At 37.9% G+C, this 23,945-nt stretch overlaps 1 protein-coding gene across 1 annotated transcript in view; it reads left to right on the plus strand.

The window, feature by feature from the left end:
* Positions 1-23,945, plus strand: part of LOC128684765 (uncharacterized) — a 126,875-nt gene that overhangs the window by 60,499 nt on the left and 42,431 nt on the right. Inside the window, exon 4 of the mRNA XM_070101683.1 lies at positions 19,414-19,590. Within this exon, the coding sequence (XP_069957784.1) occupies positions 19,414-19,590 (177 nt within the window). The remainder of the gene's footprint in view (positions 1-19,413; positions 19,591-23,945) is intronic.

Below are 23,945 nucleotides of genomic sequence, written 5' to 3' on the forward strand. Positions count from 1 at the left end.
CTAATGAACAGAGGAAATGTTAGTTTAGTTCCAGAAATACCTACATTGTTTATTCTGGACCCTATTTTGAAATTGGAATATTTTGAACTTTGTGTTAAGTTGGCCAAATTAACAATTTCCGATCACTTTAATTTGTAGTTGAAACAGTTGACTTGGCGATTTCTTGTGCTCAATCGATAGAATAGAAGTAATACTAGTGAAATAGCTAAGAATTTGGTTGACTGGAATAATGTAATTGGCCTAAAATGGGAGTCAAAGTCGGCAAAATTGCCAATTCGTAAATAATGCTGACACATCAAAATTTGCGAGAGCATAATTTCGTCAGTTTTCCATCAAATTTCGTACTTTTTGTTTTATTACCTTCACAAAAAGATTCTCTACCATTTCATAAGAAAAAATAACAAATTTTTTTTTTTTTTAAATTCTCGGACACTTGGGCACCACTTCAGATTTGGGCCTTGGACCCTGAAGGGGTTAATATCCTCAATTGTGTAACCTTATAGGTAAGGCTTGGGAGGGAGTGACTAAGAGGACCTTGAACTCTGCCTGGAAAAAACTGTGGCCAGAATGTGTAGACAAAAGGGATTTCGAAGGGTTTGAGGCTAACCCTGAGAAGCCTATGCCAGTTGAGGAATCCATTGTGGCATTGGGTAAGTCCTTGGGGTTGGAAGTTAGTGGGGAGGATGTGGAAGAGTTGGTGGAGGAGGACAATGATGAACTAACCACTGATGAGCTGCTAGATCATCTTCAACAGCAAGAGGCCAGACCTGAGGAAACTGCTTCGGAGGAGGGGATGGAGAAAGTGAAGAAGTTGCTACTTCAAAGATTAGGGAAATGTGTGCAAAGTGGCTTGAAGTGCAAAGCTTTTTTTGATGAAAATCACCCTTAGACAGCTACTGCAAGCCGTGTTGGCAACCTGTGCAATGACACTGTTGTGAACCACTTTAGGAAAGTCACAAAGGAACGAGAGGTACAGGCCTCTATGGACAGATATGTTATGCGACAGAAGTCCAGTGACTCTCAAGCTGGTCCTAGTGGCATTAAAAGAAGAAGGGAAGTAACCCCGGAAATGGACTTGCTACCTCAAGTCCTAATGGAGGGGGATTCCCCTTCTAAACAATAGGTTCGACCCTCTCCCCTCCTCCCATCCCATCAGTCATCACCAAGTGTAAGTGTCATGTATTCTATTGTTAGTAGAGTACATTCTACAAACTGTGCATGTCTTCTTCAGTTTGTGTGCATTAAACTTAATATTTCATGTGGTAAGTTTTTTTTTTCATACTTTTGGGTGTCTTGCACGGATTAATTTGATTTCCATTATTTCTTATGGGGAAAATTGATTCGCTTTCCGATATTTTTGGTTTACGATGAGCTCTCAGGAACGGATTAACCCTTTGACTGTTTCAGGCCTCTTTCTGAAACTGTCATTCTATGTCGATAAATTTAAAAAAAAAAAAAAAATTATTTTTTCTTATGAAATGATAGAGAATCTTTTCCCGATGGTAATGACACCAAAAGTTCGAAATTTGGTCGAAAACTCATGGAATTGCGCTCCCGCGAAGTTAGCGGTCTCGGCGACATATGCGTATCGGCGATTTTGCTGACTTTGAGCCCTATTTTCAGCCAATTCCGTTGTTCCAGTTGACCAAACTTATAGCTATTTCTTTAGAACTCCATTTTATCTATCAGCTGAGTACAAGAAACCTCCCATTTACCAATTTGGACTACCCAATATGGTGGTCAGAAATTGGCAATTTGGCCAATTTCACACAAACTAAAAAAGATGCCAATTTCAAAATAGGGTCCAGAATAAAAAAGGTAGACATTCTTGGCACTAAAATAACATATCCTCTGTTCATTAGTCACATCTCTGGGCCCCTCTTATATTATTATTGCTTTCTATTTTGATTTTTTATTCATTCAAAAAAATACAAAATTTACTGTTATGCAGACTACTGCATTACTGTAAAAATGGTATAAATAATATCAGTGCACTAGTGAAAGAATATTAGACTCCTCAGTTGACGTGTATTGGATGTGTGGTGTGATTTGTTTTCTCCTGAACATTGGTAAAAATCGAACATTTCCGCTACTTTATGCTCAGTTTCAAGGTCGTTTTCATCGTGAAAGTAATGAAAATCATCTCTATTTCTGTAATATGTTTTCCATTTTATCACCTAAGACCATGAAAATGCAAATATATCAATAAATATTATACGAAAATACACCTCAAAGTCGGCGTTTTAATCCAAAAAAAACGATCAGTTTTTTTTTTCTCATTACGCACTAAGTGTTGCAGGATTTTTTTATGTGGTGCACACTGACCACACAGACCCATTCTCTCACATGTGAGCCTACCAGCTTTCTTCTGCTTGATTTGAAGCCGCTAGAATTATTGAGTATATACACGTCAGAAACAGTGGCGCATAAGACGTATTTATACGGCGTAAACAGTCAAAGAGTTAATATCGCAAACTGGGGATCCACTGTACTGGGTTTTTTAATGGGAACCGAGGCAAAATTTTTGAGTTAAAATATATCGAATACCGGATTTATCGGATACCGATGCCATCACAAACTGGGGGTCCACTGTACTCTGATAATTATACTTATGTATACCTGTACCTAAATAAACTTGCACACTGTGCTGGCATGCAGGTACACATTAAAATCAGTAAGAGTGTCTTATGTCTTGAGACACCATATTAGTAACGATGATGATGATAATAATCACAGAATCTCATTAATTGTCGTATATTACGTTAATATGCATATTTTCATACACACCACTCTTGATTTCTTACAATAAATGCTACTCACGTCTGACCCTATGTTAAGACTACAAATATTTTAAGATAAGTAATGAGTGAACTGTACAGTGGACCCTCGACCAACGATGGCATCGTATAAAGTTAAATCTGACTAGCGATACAGTTTAATGCAAAAATTTTGCCTCGACTAGCGCTAAAAAGCTCGACCAACGCAATTCGTTCCATTCGAGACGCGTCCACATGTGGCCTGGGTGCGCCTCACTTGTCCCGTGGGTGTCAGTGTTTACAAGCCAGCCACTGCGGTCGCATCCAAACATACAGTCGGAACATTTCATATCACAGCGTTTTTAGTGATTGCACCTGCAAAATAAGTCACCATGGGCCCCAAGAAAGCTTCTAGTACCAACCCTGGGATAAAAAGGGTGAGAATTAGTATGGAAATTAAGAAAGATTTGGAAGGGTTTGGGGTTAACCCTGAGATGCCTATGCCAGTTGTGGAATCCATTGTGCCTGCTTAAAAGATTAAGGAAATGTGTGCAAAGTGGGTTGAACTGCAAACCTTTATGGATGAAAATCGCCCTAACACAGCTATTGCAAGCCGTGCTGGTGACTATTACAATGACAATGTTATGGCCCATTTTAGACAAATCTTAAAGGAACGGGAGATACAGAGCTCTATGGACAGATATGTTGTGTAACAGAGGTCCAGTGACTCTCAAGCTGGTCCTAGTGGCATTAAAAGAAGAAGGGAAGTAACCCCAGAAAAGGACTTGACACCTCAAGTCCTAATGGAAGGGGATTCCCCTTCTAAACACTAACACCATCTACACACTCCCCTCCTCCCATCCCATCAGTCATCACCAGATCTTCAATAAAGGTAAGTGTCATGTAATTGTACATGTCTTCTTCACTTTGTGTGTATTAAACTTAATATTTCATGTGGTAAAAAATTTTTTTTTTCAATACTTTGGGGTGTCAGGAACAGATTAATTTAATTTCCATTATTCCTTATGGGGAAAATTAACTCGACTAACGATAATTTTGACTAATGATGAGCTCTCAGGAACGGATTAATATCGTTGGTCGAGGGTCCACTGTATATGCATTTCATCGCTCTGGGATGCTTAAATGTCATAGAATATTGTGTGGGTGGAATGGCCTGGTATGGTACCTGGCTGATTACCATACATACTACTCATCTCACCCTAGATTAAGACTATAAATATTTTAAGGTAAGTAATGAGTGTACTAGATGTATATTTTACTTTTTTATTGTTTTTTAATGCCTAGTTCTATTGCTAACTTAATATATGTTAGTGTAAACGTGTTATCTAATATTTATATGTATTTATTAGCGGAAAAAAGGTGTTCCACTTTACGGCAATTTCCGCTTTACAGCGGTAGCCTGGAGCCTAACTTGCCATATAAGTGGGGCCCTACTGTATAATCGAATCAGATCGAGTGAAATCAATGATTTGTAGTGCAGGAACAGATCATATGGTCATTAGATGAGTTACTGTGCATTCAAGAGAATGGAGTATTCTATTAGGTAATGTAGTTAAAAAAAACATAGTTTGATCAGGCCACGGGTTATACATTTATGAGATACAGTTATTCAGTATTTATTTAGTTGTGGGTGAGTAAGTGGTTTTTAAGAAGAGTCTTGATTTGATACACAGACAGTATTTCTTTTATATTCACAGGTAATGAATTTCAAATTTTTGGGCCTTTTATGTACATTGAGTTTTTACATAGTGTGAGATGGACATGGGGAACATCAAAGAGTGATCTGTGCCTTGTGTTATTGTTACAAAAAACGGGATTCTAAAAGCTTAGAGATCTCCAGTGAATACTAGAAAGGACTGCCCTTCTAGCATCTAGCCTGTTACTGGGTTTTCGTAACAAGTAGTCAGTATCCTTGTCCAATTATCCATTAGAATTCAGTATGAATTATTAGTGCTTCAGGATTACAACTGGTAGGCTACTATCTAGAGAAATTAAAATTTAATAAATTTATTAAGTTGTCTAGGCGTATATCAAATTAAATTAAATTAATCACAATAATCAAAATATTAATCACTTCTCTCATGTACAGTATTATTGTGCTGAAAGAACATATCACATTTATAATTCTTAAGTACCGTCTGGTACATTAGCATTTAATAAGATATTACAAATATGTACAAGTAAGTCTGTGTGTATGTGTGTAAGTGCTCTAAGTAGTTCGCTATGTCTCACGACTCGACTAGACTTAACCCTTTGAGGGTTTTGGTCGTACTAGTACGTCTTACGCGTAGGGGTTTTTGACGTACTAGTACTCATAAATTCTAGCGGCCTCAAATCTAGTGGGAGAAAGCTGGTAGGCCTTCATATGAAAGAATGGGTCTATGTGGTCAGTGTGCACAGTCTAAAAAAAATCCTGCAGCACACAGTGCATAATGAGAAAAAAAAAACTTTGACCATTTTTTTTAATAAATCAGCGACTTTGCAGTGTATTTTCGTATGGTATTTATTGTTGTATTCTAGTTTTCTTGGTCTCATTTTATAGAATGGAAGACATATTACAGAAATTGAGATGATTTTGACTGGTTTTACAATGTAAGGTGCCTTGAAATTGAGCTCAAAGTAGCAGAAATGTTCGATTTTTACCAAACTTCAAAAGTAAACAAATCGTGCCAAGCGTGCAATACACGTCAACTGGTGCGTCTAATATTCTTTTACAAGTGCACCAATAATATTTATACCATTTTTTACACTAATGCAGTAGTCTGCATAACAGTAAATCTTATATTTTTTGTGAGAATAAAAATTCAAAGTGGAAAGCAAAAGAATATAAGAGGGGCCTTGAGACGTGACTAATGACTAGAGGAAATGTCATTTTAGTGCCAGGAATGTCTTTCTTGTTTATTCTGGACCCTATTCCGAAATTGGCATCTTTTGAAATTTGCGTGAAATTGGCAAAATTGCTAAATTCTGACCACTGTACTGGATAGTTGAATTTATAAATGGGTGGTTTCTTGCACTCATTCGATAGAAAAAATGGAGTTCTAGCGGAATATTCATGTTTTTTGTCGACTAGTACAGTGAAATTGGCCGAAAATGGGGCTCAAAGTGGGCAAAATCGCCGATGCGTAAACATCGCCGAGACCGCTAACTTTGCGAGAGCATAACTCCGTAAGTTTTCGATCAAATTTCAAACTTTTGGTGTCTTTATGATCGGGAAAAGATTCTCTATCTTTTCATAAGAGAAAATAATTTTTTTTTTTTTTTAAATTTGGCCGACCCTGAGAACGAGTTTCGGAGAGGGCCTGTCGACCCTCAAAGGGTTAAACAAGTGACTGACAAAGTCCTCAAATAAACTAACTTCTTGACCAACCAGCAATCAGAACAGTCTGCCTGAACAATAAAAAGAATGCTAAGCCCAATAGCAATATAACAAACAACTGCGACACAGAATCAGGAACAAGGAGATAATATAATGACAATAAGTAGGGACCATCTGCAGATCCTCCACAAAAGTCACAAAACTCCCATACTACTGAATCTAAGTTCAGCATAAGAAAATCCCCGACTGTGATAATACACAGATACCAGTACAAGTTAGGTCAGAAGCTACAGCTCAGGACCTGAGTTGCTCAGAGTGTCTTTGAGACACACAACCTCAGTACAACTTCGAAAATCACTAAGTCTATCCAAAGTTCTGTGAACAGAGTCTCCAGAGCTAACAAGAATAATGAGACAAGAGACAATCTTCCAACAAGGGCCAATAAGGGAGATTTAGGCACTTGTATAGAATACATCCAACCACCAAGCGAGTCTAGACCAGACTGAATACTTCAGGCGAGGTGAGGACACCCTCCCCTCGATCACGTGATAGCTCCGTGGACGGCTGCTGCTCAGTAACAACGAGAAGCCGGCAGGGAAACGAGCCACAAGTGATAACTACAGTAGTTAGACAATCAAGACTTGAACTTTGAGCACATAATATGTGTTACATCCTACCTATCAACAGGTAACTAAGTCAAATAATATAAAGCAATATATTTACAATTTAGCTATTATCGCAAATATAAGCAATATAAAATTATATGAAAAGGTAATATACATGTAATATATATACATACATTGCAACCCATTCAGGAGTTGCAACACCCCCAACACGACAAACGGTCGCACTGGGAGTTGCATTAATGTCTTTCACATTATTACTGATTACTCATATCAATACAATTTAATATAAACATTAATCAGAGTCACTCTTGTGCCAAGCACTTCTATAATTTAACAGTGTCTGTTTCACTATAAGTTATGCCCCTAGTACTAGGGCAGTACACAGTATCGTATCTCTGCATTCTCCTGGTTATGTACATCAGTGTAGAGACAGGATAGCGTAGACAAGCATGGCACGTTGAGGCTCGATCATAGTAGAGGAGACTGCATTCCACTCTTAAGTAGTGGTTGTGGAATGCTATGCAGTATGGACATCTGAGTATGAAACAGCTTAAGGTGTGTAGTGAGGGGGGGGGGTCTGCGGCAGGACCGTGTTCTGTCACGCAGTACATCGCCCACACAACACTACCCACTCATCACTCAGCTTCTGTCTCCTCCTCATACACATCATCACTACTGTGAATATATAAATATAATAATTAGACATGACATGAGTATACATAGTTAATATGGGCTGGAGGGATTACATTACTTACTGAATTTGACATAGCAAGTAACAAAAGATATTTGGGCATTAAAATTACATTAATTTAATGTAACTGATAATTATTAAGGACATGACAGAGCGTCAGCAATTACATTACAATGACCACTTATGTGTTTTATACTAATAGAATAAGGTTGGATTCTGAGTGCCCACCTCATGATCCTAGCATTCTTACTCTTCATAGTATTTATATAAGTGAGTGGATTGTGGTCTGAAAAAACGTTAATTTTAAATGGGGAAGTGCCCAAATACATGTCAAAATGTTCCAAGGACACCACAAGAGCTAGAGCCTCTTTCTCAATAGTGGCATAATTTTTCTGGTGTCGTTTAAGTTTAGATGAATAGTAACATATAGGATGGAGAATATCAGTGGATGTTGACTGTTGGAGCAGCACAACACCCACTGCATAACACCTCGCATCTATATGTAAAAAGAAGGGAAGATTGAAATTAGGACTCCTCACAAGAACAGAGGAAAGCAGATGCTTCAACCTTTTGAACAAATCTGAACAATCACTAGTCCAGATGAACTGAACTTTGCTACTAGTGAACATAGTGAGAGGTGTAGGTGGAGGTGTGTGTGCTGGCTTGCCTGTCACTTGACACACGTGGCAACGTCGCACATGATCAGCTACTGTTTCCTTCATCTTTGGCCAAGTAAAATGTTTTGCCAGTTTACCGAGTGTCTTCTTGACACCCAAATGTCCTCCTATGGGACTATAGTGAGCAAAATCAATGGCTTGTTCACGAAATGTAACTGGTAACACTACGAGATGCTTGACTGTGGTGGAAACACTATCAGCTGATAACTTACATGTATTTTTCTCCATCAGTACACCGTTACTATAATAGTAACAATTATCGAGATCCTTTGCTTCACTCTCAGTAACTGCTATATCTCTCAGTCTTTCCAGTGACTGATCAACAAACTGATCCTTGATTAAATCATCATGAGTTAGAAATTTAACGTCAGTTGTGTCCTGACTAGGTTGATGACAGGGGGGAGTCAATGTTAATGATCCTGGGCACAGAGCGTCACTAAACAACATATTCAAGCCCAAATCTTTGTCATCCACTAACTCAACAGGAGACAAGGATGGTTGTTGAATCTTTGACATTGCTCTAGTAATTGCGCTGAGAGGAAATAAAATAGGTTTCTCTTTACAAGCTTCAATGACATAATTATCATCAGTGTTATTATCAATCACAAGTGGTTCCTTACATATACCAGCATGAAGGATATCATTCCCTATCAACAAGTCTACTGACCTGATGGGAAATACACCACTGGATATACCCACTGAAATAAAACCAGTATAATAACTTAGTTTCAATATAAACTTTGTGCAAAGGTACTTTTATAACAGCCCCACCATAGGCTTCTAACAATTCATCTATCTTGCAATAGGTATCATCAGTTATGAGCAGTACATCTTCTCTTAATAACGTGAGATAACTGCCAGTGTCTCTGAAAGTAACTATCTCAGTTAGATGTGATTCGTCAAATCCTACTTTACCTCTCGAAAAGTAAGGACTCATCGCTGAACAGATCTTTTCGTCAGATACACTTTCTGACGCTAGTCATCTGTCCTGAGTAATATTATCTAAAACAGTAGGATCAGAGGTATTACTAGGATTTTGGTGCCTTTGTTGCTCGGAAGAGGATACGACTTGAGTGGGGGCGCCAGCCGCACGACTGTTTCTCGTAGCTCTTTCCAACTTATAGCAATACTCTCTTGCATGTCCTTTTCTGTTACAATAGGTACATTTAACTTTCTTCTTCTTGATATCAAATTTCTGTCTAGCCACAGAGACAGATTCAGGATTGTGAGTTTTCCTGGTAAAGGTACGAGAAGTTACAGTAGCAGGTACATCAGGCCAGCAATGAGCAGCTGATTTAAGTTGCCAACTTCTAGGACAATTTTTAGTTACCTTGTTTCTCTGTGTTTTAGTACGTACAAGTTTGTGAGAAATCTCGTAATTGTCTGCTAATGCTGCAGTTTCCAGAATATCCGAGGTAGTATGATCGATCAGATATTCTTGTATGTCAGCAGACATACAGTTGTTAAACTCTTCATGTAGTAACAACTGAACAAGGCTGTCGTAGTTGTTACACTTGGCAGACCTACACCACCTCTCAATTGCAACTTACTTTTCATGAGCAAACTCTACACAAGTTTGATCTTGTCGTTGTTGTAACGTACAAAATGCATGTTGATAACTTACAGGCAACAAGTTATATGTCTCTAGAATAGTTTGTTTGACAGCGTCATAACTAATGTACTTGGCAAATGGTAAAGCAGCAGTACAAGTTTGAGCTCTTCCTGTCAAAGTTGTGTGCAACAAGGTAGCCCAGTGCTTACGTGGCCAGTTCATAGCACATGCCTGGTTCTCAAACACATCAAAATAGGTGTCTAAGTCACTCTCAAAAAATTTAGGAACCATGGATGCAGCTTTCTGCACTTTAAATGTGTCCTGTGATCTATCAGCCTGTTGTCTTCCCAGACGAACATTTTCTCTCTGGAAATCTTCTTCGTTCAATTTCCTCTGTGCCTCTATTTGTGCAGTCTGCAACATAATGAGACGTTCTAACCTCTCAAACTGTTCCTGAGAGATAGGACCAGTAGGTAATGGAGGAGTAAGGAAATTAACATGTCTTTCTGGACTGTCCTTAGGTCGGGCACCTCGTTCAGGCGTCTCTAGAGAGTCTAGATCTGGTCTAGGATAAGTAGATACAGGTGTAGCATACACGGTACTAGTATGAGGCTGTGTCAAGCTAACAGTTAGGAGGGAAGGCGTGAGCGAGAACTGAGCTACACTAGGCTCAGACACTAGGCTCACTTCTGCCTTAGTTGCTCTTTCGTCTTCATCAAATAGAGTCATACTTCCTAATTGTGACACTAGGCTTTCTGAATCTGAATCATAATCAGACATCTCTGTATGAGCAGGAAACAATATATCTTTAATTAACGCTCTGACAGTTTCTGCGGTGTAATTCCTGTTATACATCACACCGAGATATTTGGCTACTCGCCAACACGTCTGAAGTTTTAATGTACTCAACTCAGACAAAGTCAGAGTATCAATTAACTGTTTCACTTTGGCATACATCACGAAAATAAATGTACTACGAGAGAGTGATTATGGGAAACTATAATCCTAATAGGAATTTTAATGTTGGTCGTCTTAGAGTTAGAGCTCATTAACAGTATTTCCATCTCCTTGGATCAAGAGACTCAGTCAAGTACATACATCCATGTAGTATGTTGTACAAGACTAAACTCAAAGTCTTCAGATTAGGAAAGTACTCAAAGTGTTTGATCATAGAGTTACTAGTATGACAAACTGGACAATTTCTCCAACACCTTGGATCAAGAGCATCCCAGACAGGCCCCCATTTGTTACAAAAAATGCGATTCTAAAAGCTTAGAGATCTCCAGTGAATACTAGAAAGGACTGCCCTTCTAGCATCCAGCCTGTTACTGGGTTTTCGTAACAAGTAGTCAGTATCCTTGTCCAATTATCCATTAGAATTCAGTATGAATTATTAGTGCTTCAGGATTACAACTGGTAGGCTACTAACTAGAGAAATTAAAATTTAATAAATTTATTAAGTTGTCTAGGCATATATCAAATTAAATTAAATTAATCACAATAATCAAAATATTAATCACTTCTCTCGTGTACAGTATTATTGTGCTGAAAGCACATATCACATTTATAATTCTTAAGTACCGTCTGGTACATTAGCATTTAATAAGATATTACAAATATGTACAAGTAAGTCTGTGTGTATGTGTGTAAGTGCTCTAAGTAGTTTGCTATGTCTCACGACTCGACTAGATTTAAACAAGTGACTGACAAAGTCCTCAAATAAACTAACTTCTTGACCAACCGGCAATCAGAACAGTCTGTTTGAATAATAAAAAGAATGCTAAGCCCAATAGCAATATAACAAACAACTGCGACACAGAATCAGGAACAAGGAGATAATATAACGACACTAGTAGGGACCATCTGCAGATCCTCTACAAAAGTCACAAAACTCCCATACTACTGAATCTAAGTTCAGCATAAGAAAATCCCCGACTGTGATAATACACAGATACCAGTACAAGTTAGGTCAGAAGCTACAGCTCAGGACCTGAGTTGCTCAGAGTGTCTTTGAGACACACAACCTCAGTACAACGTCGAAAATCACTAAGTCTATCCAAAGTTCTGTGAACAGAGTCTCCAGAACTAATAAGAATAATGAGACAAGAGACGATCTTCCAACAAGGGCCAATAAGGGAGATTTAGGCACTTGTATAGAATACATCCAACCACCAAGCGAGTCTAGACCAGACTGAATACTTCAGGCGAGGTGAGGACACCCCCCCTCGATCACGTGATAGCTTCGTGGACAGCTGCTGCTCAGTAACAATGAGAAGCTGGCAGGGAAACGAGCCACAAGCGATAATTACAGTAGTTAGACAATCAAGACTTGAACTTTGAGCACATAATATGTGTTACATCCTACCTATCAACAGGTAACTAAGTCAAATAATAATATAAAGCAATATATTTACAATTTAGCTATTACCGCAAATATAAGCAATTTAAAATTATATGAAAAGGTAATATACATGTAATATATATACATACATTGCAACCCATTCAGGGGTTGCAACAGTTATGGTCATGTATTCTGTTCATTTACCAATGCTCGGACTTATGACAGGCTCTCTGACCAGTATTCATACCTAAATAATGTATATTGGAGCTGATTTCTGCTATTTTATTTATTTCAATATACAGTGCACTACTGTATAAACATTTAAAAATATACCAGAAATGTTATAAATGGTACAAAGGTAACATTAACCATTTGACTGTTTCGGTCGTATATATACATCTTATGAGCCACCGTGTTTAACGTATTAATATGCATAAATTCTAGCGGCTTCAAATCAAGTGGGAGAAAGCTGGTAGGCCTACATGTGAGAGAATGGGTCTGTATGGTGGGTGTGCGCCCTGTGAAAAAAATTGGGGACTCGGTGGTGCATTGTGGGAACGCCATCTTGGAAGTCCATTTTCACCATGCCTCGCGGTAAGAAGTACCTCACTCCTCGGCGGATTGGAGGTCTTTTGTTCCCAAGTGATAGCTCTAACAGTGATGAAAGTGCCAGTGAAAGTGAATTTCATTGTTTTGGAGAGGGTGTGACTGAAAGTTGCGCCCAGAATAACGTAATTAGTGATGAAAATCCAGATGACCCACAACCTTCCACCTCTGGTGCTGGGCCATCTCTTTCACGTTCACCTGTACCAGGACGAAAGAGGAAACTATTTGCCCGTGTACAAGACTCAGATGTGAGCAGTGAAAGTGATAGTTATTTCCAAGCTATTGAAAGCAGTTCTAGTTGCGGCAGTGAGGGTGAATATTCTCCAGTGAAGCGGCAGTATGTATGACGCAGCATGCATTCTGGTAGTGTGCCATATGCTGTTCCAAGGGGAAGGAGTAAATCTTGGAGTACATCCCGTGGCCCTACACCATGAAATGATAGTGAAGATGACGATATTGTTACAGTGGGAATGAATGATGTGTGTGGGGCAACAAGTGGTGGTGGTGGCGACATGAGTCATGTGGCACCAGCAGCGGGCCATGCTACTGCCCATGCTGCTAACTCAGCACAGCCACAACCAACCTTTACCACCCCCACACTCCCACAACATCCACAACCACAACCTGCACAACCACAACCTTCACAACCACAACTACCTGTAAATATCCAGTACCCACCAGGATTGGCAGCAAGGTGACAATTTTGTTCCCAATCCCCAACACTTTGATGAAATACAAGTGAAATATGGCCATCATGTACACTTGGGAACAATGCCACTGAACTGGAATGCTTTCAGTTATTCTTCAATGAACTTCTGATGGACATTATTGTCAGGGAAAGCAATACATACTTCGAGTACACCATGGCATACACAATTCTTTCACCAAGGTCATGGCTACACCAGTGGAAGGACACAACTGTGGCAGAGATGTATCTGTTCTTTTCCACAATAATGCTTATGCCACATGTGTATAAGCACAGTGTCAACACATACTAGTCGACAGACCGCCTGATTTCAGCCCTAGCTTTCAGTGACATTATACCAGTGAATCGATTTTTGCTACTGTTACGTATGCTACACTTTTCAGACAAAACAAGGCCTGACAGAAGCGACAGGTTATATAAGATCAGGAATGTGTTCGTGTACCTGAAACAAAAGTGCTGTATGTATTTTTATCCCTTCAGGAAGCTTGTTATTGATGAGTCTTTGATTTTGTTCAAAGGCAGACTTTCATTCAAGCAGTATAAACCAAGCAAGAGGAAACGCTTTGGTATAAAGTTATTTGTACTGTGCGATTGCAAAAGTGGTATGGTTTTGGATATAATTGTGTACACTGGCAGTAATACATTGCAAGATATCAGCAAGTTACTGGGTATCTCTGGTGATGTGGTTAGAACAATGATGGAACCATATCTTGGTAATGGGCATATTTTATATACTGATATAACTGGTACACAAGCCCTTTACTCACTGATTTCTTGCGACTAAACATGACAGATATTGTGGCACAGTGCGTGGAAATCATAGACATATGCCTAAGTTCGACACAGGTACTCATAGAGGTGAAGTTCAGGTGTTTGCTGCCAATAACATCATGGTATTTTGGTGGCATGACAAACGTGATGTCACATTGTTGACATCAGTTCACCGACATGAAATGGTAGACACTGGCAAGCAGAATAGAGACCAATGAATCCATCATAAAGCCTGCAGCTGTGATGGACTACAATCTCAGTATGCACTTAGTGGACAAATGTGACATGTAGATTGGGTTTGCTTATTGTGTTCGCAAGAGTTATAAGTGGTACATAAAACTCTTTTTTCCATCTTGACATTTCCATGCTAAATGCTTATAATATCTATAGGTTGAAGACCAACAACAAACCCAAATATGGTGTATTTTGTTTGTCAGTTATCGGACAAATAATATTCAAGTACCAAGGAACAACACTTGCAATAGACCAGCGCCCACGAAATTACCAACACATGCCATCTCGTCTGAGGCCTGGTGATCAGTACCCCATACCTCTGCCTCCTACTGCTTTCAAGAAAAATGCTCAGAAGAGGTGTTATGTCTGTGCGCATACCACAGAATGCCCACAAAAATGCAGAGACACTTGTTTGATGTGGAGGAGTGTAAAACACCATCGTGCATGCACCCATGTTTCAAAGAATTCCACAAGCAGTAGCAGTTCTACGGAAGTGTCCAGTGATTGTACATATGTATATATATTATAGAACAAAAGTTTTTTTTTTTTTCCAACAAACCGGCCGTATCCCACCAAGGCAGGGTGGCCCAAAAAGAAAAACGAAAGTTTCTCTTTTTAAATTTGGTAATTTATACAGAAGAAAAGGTTACTAGCCCCTTGCTCCCAGCATTTTAGTCGCCTCTTACAACATGCATAGCTTACGGAGGAAGAATTCTGTTCCACTTCCCCATGGAGATAAGAGGAAATAAACAAGAACAAGAACTAGAAAGAAAATAGAAGAAAACCCAGAGGGGTGTGTGTATATATATGCTTGTACATGTATGTGTAGTGTGACCTAAGTGTAAGTAGAAGTAGCAAGATGTACCTGAAATCTTGCATGTTTAAGAGACAGAAAAAAGGACACCAGCAATCCTACCATCATGTAAAATGATTACAGGCTTTCATTTTACACTCACTTGGCAGGATGGTAGTACCTCCCTGCGCTGTTGCTGTCTACCAACCTACTACCTATAAGAACAATAGTTATAAACTTAATTTCTTTCAACACACTGGCCATATCCCACCGAGGCAGGGTGCCTCAAAAGGAAAAACACAAGTTCCTCCTTTTACATTTAGTAATATATACAGGAGAAGGGGTTACTAGCCCCTTGCTCCTGAATAGTTATAAAAATTTTTTTATATTGTTTGTGTAAACAAGTTTTGTAAACAATATGATGATACTAGTGTTTTTGCTATAATTGTGTTACATTCAACGAATGTATATATGAACATTGCACTACACTTTGGTCTCACAGGCCACATAAGTTATGTGAAAAAATAAAATAGTGAAAAAAGCAAGAAACCTTCAAATGCAAGTAAACCAAACTTTACTGAGTGAGTGGCATTTGCCGCTGTTGCCATATGCAGCTCATTTTCTGCCAGCTTTACGCCTCTATATCTCGGTAAGTATTGATCGCAAAAAAAAATTTGGGGGCTTAAAACAATCAGAAAATTAATCTTTACATTTTCATAAGAAAACAACTTTTTTTTTTTCGAATATTTTTCGACACCAGGAGACACTTCAGGATTTGAGGTTGCGACAGTCAAAGGGTTAAAACAATATCAAAGATGGTTGACACAAACTCACAACCATTATAGTATGCTCCTCGCTTAGTGATGAATTCGTTTAGCGACATGGTCTTAGGAACAGAACCCTGTTGTTAAGTGAGGAGAGGCTGTACTTAATCACTAGTCTAAAATGAGTTCCAGCAAGATAGATGTGAGTTTGGTCTACTGGAACAATGGAATTGGCCCAAAATAGGGCTCGAAATAGGCAAAATCGGCGGTGCATAAATATTGCCAAGATTGCTAACTTTGTGATAGCGTAATTCCGTAAGTTTTATATCAAGTTTCATACTTTTGGTTTCATTACCTTCACAAGATGAACAGCAAGAGCTCAAAAGATGTTTACAGCACTCATGTTAGTTTCTATATTGACTGAGACCCATGCTGTGGACTCTTGTCTGGTGATCACGTGATCCAAGCGTTGTTGGTCAACAACAAAGACCATATACAAAAACCAAGACCAAATTCCTTGTTCAAAAACTGATTTGTTTGACATCTAGTCTGTTCGACAACTGAGGTTCCACTGTATATGAACTGATGCAAATAAATATTTTTTTCTAATTTCTTTTGGTTGCTTTAGTCTCCTCACACTATGTACAAGGAATCACATAATACAGGTCTCCCTCAACATTCGCGAGGGTTAGGGGATCAAGAGCCTCGCGAATGTTGAAAAACCGTGAATGTTTGGTGCCCCAATATATTGTAGGGAAATATATTACAATACTGCTTCCTTAACTTGTTGAACCATGAATAATCATAAAATACATGAAAACGTTGTAAATTGTACTAAATATATACATGTTATGCTTTAATAACGTATGTTATTTAATAACATGTATGCTAACAACATGTATGTTGTTAAATACCACAGACTCCACCACTGCGAGTCCCTACTACCCTCCCTCCGACCCCCGCAACTAGCAGCCAGCCCTCCCACCACTCAGTGTGGTGAGTGTTTTGTTTGTTCATTATTTGCTATTAAACTACAGAATAAATAATGTAAACTCATTCATGACTGCATATTGGAATGGCTATTAGGAAAGGTATTAGACGGTGACATCATGTGTTTACTCTTGAACACAGCAAAGAATCGAACATTTCTGCTATTGCTAATAATAACAATAGTAATAATAATAATAATAATAATAATAATAATAATAATAATAATAATAATAATAAATACGATATAATTGAAGAAGGAAATTGTACAAAAATACGAGGGAGTGGTTGACACATCGTCAGTGTGACTTTGTTTATGCTGGAGAGAACATTAGTCTCCCTGCTCTTCCAAACATTTCACAATAATTCAGCGGTTGAGGCAGTGGTATTTAATAACATATATGATATAAATAATAATAGTACATGTTATTATTAATAACATGTATTATTATTAACATGCATGTATTTAATAACATATATGTTATAAATAATAATAGTACATATTATTAATAACATGTATTATTATTAACATGTATGTTATTAAATACCATTGCCTCAATCACTGCCTCTAACACTCCAGTCACACTCAGTCTACAAGCACCAAACACAATGAATTATTGTGAAATGTTTGGAAGAGCAGGGAGACTAATGTTCTCTCCAGCATAAACAAAGTCACACTGACGATGTGTCAACCACTCCCTCGTATTTTTGTACAATTTCCTTCTTCAATTATATCATATTTATTATTATTATTATTATTATTATTATTATTATTATTATTATTATTATTATTACTATTGTTATTATTAGCTGTAGCAGAAATGTTTAATTCTTTGCAGTGTTCAAGAGTAAACACATGATGTCACCGTCTAATACCTTTCCTAATAGCCATTCCAATATGCAGTCATGAATGGGTTTACATTATTTATACTGTAGTTTAATAGCAAATAATGAACAAACAAAAACTCACCACACTGAGTGGTGGGAGGGCTGGCTGCCAGTTGCCGGGGTCGGAGGGAGGGTAGTAGGGACTCGCAGGTGGCGGGAAACTTAAATATGATTTGGCGGCTGGGAATTCGCAAATGTGTGGAGCCCGTGAAAGTTGAAAACGTGAATGTTGAGGGAGACCTGTATTGCAATTTTTGTGTGGAAATAGTCACATTGTTAGATTTTATTTGGTTATCCTAGGTTAAAGTTACTTAGTGTGCCTTGGCTGAATTCCATTATTGTAGTAACTTGAAATTGTAATATATGTGGTACAGGTCGGCCATCACTAATCCAGCAGCCATTTTTCCAATTCCATCAGTAATCTGTCACTAATTTCAGCTAGCATAATTTCAAATTTTATCATTATACTGACTCAGAAACTGTGCAGATGGTTGTAAATCCACAGTAGCAAGCCACTGTAGGAAAAAGCAGTGATGATAATGAGGAAGATGTAGTAGTAGAAAGAGTTTCTATTGATAGGTTAATTTAGTGTATTCTAACCTAACCACTCTGTAATCCGACAAACTCACTAATCCGGCACACTACAGGTCCCAGTGATGCTGGATTAGTAATGGCCATCTGTATGAATAAGGCATCAGTCTGCTATCTAGTTGTTAAGTAGTCTGTAAGCATTATGGTTAATTTGCCTGAAATGCACTGCATGCTAGTGGCTTTCTTTTATGATTAACATTTCATTACATATAAGCTACATTTTGTATACTGCAGAAAAGAGATAAAGTTGTATTATATTGCACTGCTGACATGTCCTGCTGAGGTACTCTTACCATGATGTGCTGCTAGGCCCCACATGGACCTAGATTTTCTCCTAGGTGTGACGAGGTGTTGAGACTCCCAGACAGTTGAGTTGAGGCATGAAATGGTGGGGAGCAGCAACTCTGAAGGCACCTACATTATACATTCTAGAAATTTTTACATATTTTGGGTCCCTGCTAACTAGAAAGTCATTCACAGTTTAGTCCTTTCTAACTAGAACATTGAGCATAGTTTGGTCCCTGCAAACTAGATTGTCATAAGCAGTTTGGTTCTAAACACTAGAATATTGTACACAGTTTGATTCTGCACACAAAAACATTTTACAGTTTTGTCCTTCACACCAGAATGTTGTACACAGTTTGGTTCCTGCTCAGCGGTTAATTAAGAGCATCTTAGAAACTCTATTAAGATTTAATTAAATGGTGTCCTTGACCATCTCATGCAAATGCACTTCACTGTCTCAACATATTTTATTATATTCCTGTCATATGCAGAGAAATTGATAACACTTAATATGTAACTTTGTAATACGAATAAATTTTTTGGGTTGTACAAAACATTATTTCAGTAGTTAATACCACCTTGCCCATGTTCCAATACCTGTCTTGTTGACACAACCATAAACATTGCACCACCTGATCTTTGTTTACTTATGTTTTTCTTTTATCTTTTGAAGGATTCATAACCCAAAACTTTTATGTTCATGACACACTTGTGTTTTCATTTTAGGAGAAATAATATTAATAATAATATTTTGTTTATTCCTGATTCTGACTTGATGCAATAGTATATTTTTCACTTAAAACAGAAGTGAAGAAGAAGATCCAGCAGATGCAATTGCACGAGAACTGAAACATCTAGATATTCAAGACACTGAACGTGAAGCACAAAACAAAAGAAAGGACTTTGGATCAAAACGAAATGACATGCTGGAGAAGAAGTACAAGAGGAATGGGCCAGTGAAGGACTCATTTAAACCCTTCAAGTAAGTTTTGACTGACATAGAGCTATAAGGGGAATTATTTTTTGATGTTTCAGGTCTTATCACTGCATGAAAATCAAGGACATATGGGAGCAGTCAGGTTCACGTGCGCGGTGCAAAAAAAAAATCGAAAAAATATGAAAATGGAGTTATTGTTACCAAAAAATAGCTGAACTTTCTGGCTACACTCTGGTATAATTATTATCCTTGTACGATGTTTCTAAAAGGAATTACAGCCATTTATAACAGGCATGGTGACAGTGCTGACGCGACATAGTGCGCAAGAAGCGCTGACTCAGCTTTGTTGACGTTTTTGTTACGTTTTTCCCCGTGTTATTTTTATCGTTTTCTTATATCTTTATGTCTAATATAATACAAATTCACCATCTGAGATCATGCCAGAGTGGGTGGAGCTAATATGATCAAGTAACCAATCAAGGTACCCTGGGTATATTGCATAAAATGGCCGACACCTCCAGCCAACAAAATATTCCATACCCACGCTAATATCAATTATAAGGCTTATTTATCTATCACAATTGATCTATTATGACATAATGCAATATAATAATAGCATATAAACATAAAAAGTACACCTTAAAAAATAATATGTAGCATAATATGACGCCCCAAGGAAAAAATTTCTATCGATATTTCCCCTGAAGGTGAAGAGAGGGTCCGACCTCTCTCATCAGTGATGATAGAAAACGGATTTACAATGGTTAACTGTAATAAACACTCGTAGGTCGCGGAAAAAGTGTAAAATAAGGCGAATTTTTCGGGGAAAAAAATTATTTCCCGGGCAGCGGGGGTGCCGCGCGCTTCGGCCTATATCTCGAAAGTAACTTATTTACCTATTTAGGGGGAATGCATCCTTATTTATGAATGAATTGACTTGATTTTCACAACAAACATAGGAGAATGATTGATTTACACGAACATACGTACCTTTCTGAACTATCCCAAATATTTTTAGATTTATGTGGGAAACAAGACCGACATCTTCCAATATGACAAAAAAGTTATGAAACTTATTTTTTTTTAGCATGAAGATAAGGTTTATTTTAGAAAAGGTACGTATCTCATGATGGAATTAGAGGTGTTCTATCAGCAGCAAGTGTCAAAACCACTTTTCCAAGTACCGCTGAGAAGGACTCACCTGCCAAATGCAATTTTTCGTAAATTTTGCATATTTCATTTACTTTTTGGCCGATATGATTGAAACTTCAGCACAGGATGTTTTATATAAGCTTCTAATAGTACACCAAAAATGAATGTAATCGGTTGAAAAATAAAGAAGTCGATATGTTACACCTGACTGCTCCCTAAGCCACCCAGACTCAGATACCGAAACAAGAATTATTTTAGGAAATCTCAAACTTACAAACAAACTGCGTGCCTGACATTTCAACTTATCAGATTTTTTTATGGAAAACAATAATATAAATTATGGCTATGTTTTATGTATTTTTGTACTGTATATCTTTTTTTTAATACACCTCTTTTTTCAATTCAATTCAATTCAATTCAATTCAAGTTTATTCTCTGTAATGGTTACAATGTTGGGTTTACAGGTTTTGGGTATTTTGTGGTTTACATGTTATAAAATACTAATTACAGAGGGGGCCACTAGGACACCTAGCATGGCTAGGCATTTCGAGCAGACTTAGATTAATTCTTAACATTAAATCCTTACAGATTATAGTATTAATGCTAAGTGACTACATCATAATTTGTGAGTTTAGCAATGTGAATGCTTTTGTTTTGGCACAGTACAAGGTGACTATATTTGAGTATCATAGGCAAACTTATGACTAGTTAGGATTTATTATTTTAAGATTAAAATTAGTATTTCTGGGTGTATAGTCAATGGGTGAGTGAGTGTAATTTTGAACCACCAGGTGGTTATCATGTAGTTAGCTGTCGGGGTGGATCAGGGAGATAAGATGTTTTCTAACTGTAGCTTTGAAAGTGATGAATGTGTCTGCAGTTCTAGAGTTTTCAGGTAGGGTGTTTCAGATTTTAGGTCCTTTGAAATACATTGAATTTTTGTAAAGGTTTAGTCGAACACGGGGAATGTCATGGAGATGTTTGTGTCTGGTGTTATGCCTGTGGATCCTGTCACAACTATCAAGAAAGTGTTTTAGGTCAAGGTTAATATTGGAATTTAAGGTCCTGTAGATATAGATTGCACAGTAGTAAGTGTGGATGTTCTGAACAGGGAGTAAGTTTAGATCTATGAAGAGTGGGGGGGTGTGTTGCCAGGGATGGGATTTAGTGATTATTCTTACAGCGGCTTTTTGTTGGTTTATTATTGGCTTTAGGTGTGTTGCTGCAGTTGAACCCCAAGCACAGATAGCATAGGTGAGGTATGGATATATAAGTGAATGGTATAGTGTGAGAAGGGCAGTTTGTGGTACGTAGTATCGTATCTTGGAGAGGATCCCCACCGTTTTGGATACTTTTTTTTTGTTATGTGTTGGATATGGGTGCTGAAATTTAGGTTGTTGTTGAGGTATAGGCCAAGGAATTTGCCCTCATTATGTCTGGCAATTAGAGTGTTGTCAATCTTAATGTTAAGTTGTGCAACACCTGCTCTGCTACCAAACATAATACAGGTCTCCCTCAACATTCATGTTTTCAGCTTTCACGGGCTTCACACATTCGCGAATTCCCAACCGCCAAATTCCCAGCCACCAAATTCCCAGCCGCCAATTCATATTCAAGTTTCCCGCCACCTGCGAGTCCCTACTACCCTCCCTCCGACCCCCGCAACTAGCAGCCAGCCCTCCCACCACTCAGTGTGGTGAGTGTTTTGTTTGTTCATTATTTGCTATTAACCCTTTCAGGGTCCGTCCCGTAGATCTACGGCTTTATGTTCAGGGTCCAAACCGTAGATCTACGCCATGAGCTCAGCTCACTCTGATAAACTGTGAGTGGTACATTTGGGCATAGATATGAGAGAATACATCTATGTGGTATGTGTGCACCACATAAAACAGATCCTGCAGCACACTGTGTATAATGAGAGAAAAAAAATGAAATCATGATTTTTCGATTAAAACAGCAATTTTGCAGTGTTTTTCGTATGTTTTTTATAGTTGTATTTGCGATTTCTTGGTCTCATTTGATAGAATGGAAGACATATTACAGAAATAGAGATGATTTTGATTGGTTTTAGCATTGGAAATGGCTTGAAACTGAGCTCAAAGTAGCGGAAATGTTAAATTTTTGCCGATATTCAAGAGTAAACAAACGACCTCACACATCTAATACACGTCAGCTGGTGGGTCTAATATACATTCACAAATATGGTGATGATATTTATACTATTATTACAGTATTGCATAAGAGTAAATCTTCTATTTTTTGGTGTGAATAAAAATTCATTATGTGAATAAAAAATCAAAATGGAATTTATTTGTAAAGCCTCAAAACATAACTAATGAACAGAAGAAATGTTAGTTTAGTGCCAGGAATGCCTACATTGTTCATTCTGGACCCTATTTTGAAATTGGAATATTTTGAACTTTGTGTTAAATTGGCCAAATTAACAATTTCCGATCACTTTATTTTGTAGTTGAAACAGTTGACTTGGCGATTTCTTGTGCTCAATCGATAGAATAGAAGTAATACTAGTGAAATAGCTAAGAATTTGGTTGATTGGAATAATGTAATTGGCCTAAAATGGGAGTCAAAGTCGGCAAAATCGCCGATTCGTAAATATCGCTGACACATCAAAATTCGCGAGAGCATAATTTTGTCAATTTTCCACCAAATTTCGTACTTTTTGTTTTATTACCTTCACAAAAAGATTCTCTACGATTTCATAAGAAAAAATAACAAATTTTTTTTTTGAAAATTCTTGGACACTGGTGCGTGACTCCAGATTTGGGCCTTGGACCCTGAAAGGGTTAAACTTTAGTATAAATAATGTAAACCCATTCATGACTGCATATTGGAATGGCTATTCGGACAGGTATTGGACGGTGACATCATGTGTTTACTCTTGAACACAGCAAAGAATCAAACATTTCTGCTACTGCTAATAATAACAATAGTAATAATAATAATAATAATAATAATAATAATAATAATAATAATAATAAATACTATATAATTGAAGGAAGTTGTACAAAAATACGAGGGAGTGGTTGACACATCGTCAATGTGGCTTTGTTTATGTTGGAGTGAGCATTAGTCTCCCTGCTCTTCCAAACATTTCACAATAATTCATTGTTTGGTGCTTGTAGATTGAGTGCGACTGGAGTGGTAGAGGCAGTGGTTGAGGCAGCGATTGAGGCAGCTGTTGAGGCAGCTGTTGAGGCAGCTGTTGAGGCAGTGGTTGAGGCAGTGGT

The sequence above is a fragment of the Cherax quadricarinatus genome, chromosome 5 (assembly GCF_038502225.1).
Source record: "Cherax quadricarinatus isolate ZL_2023a chromosome 5, ASM3850222v1, whole genome shotgun sequence".
Taxonomy (NCBI): Eukaryota; Metazoa; Arthropoda; class Malacostraca; order Decapoda; family Parastacidae; genus Cherax; species Cherax quadricarinatus.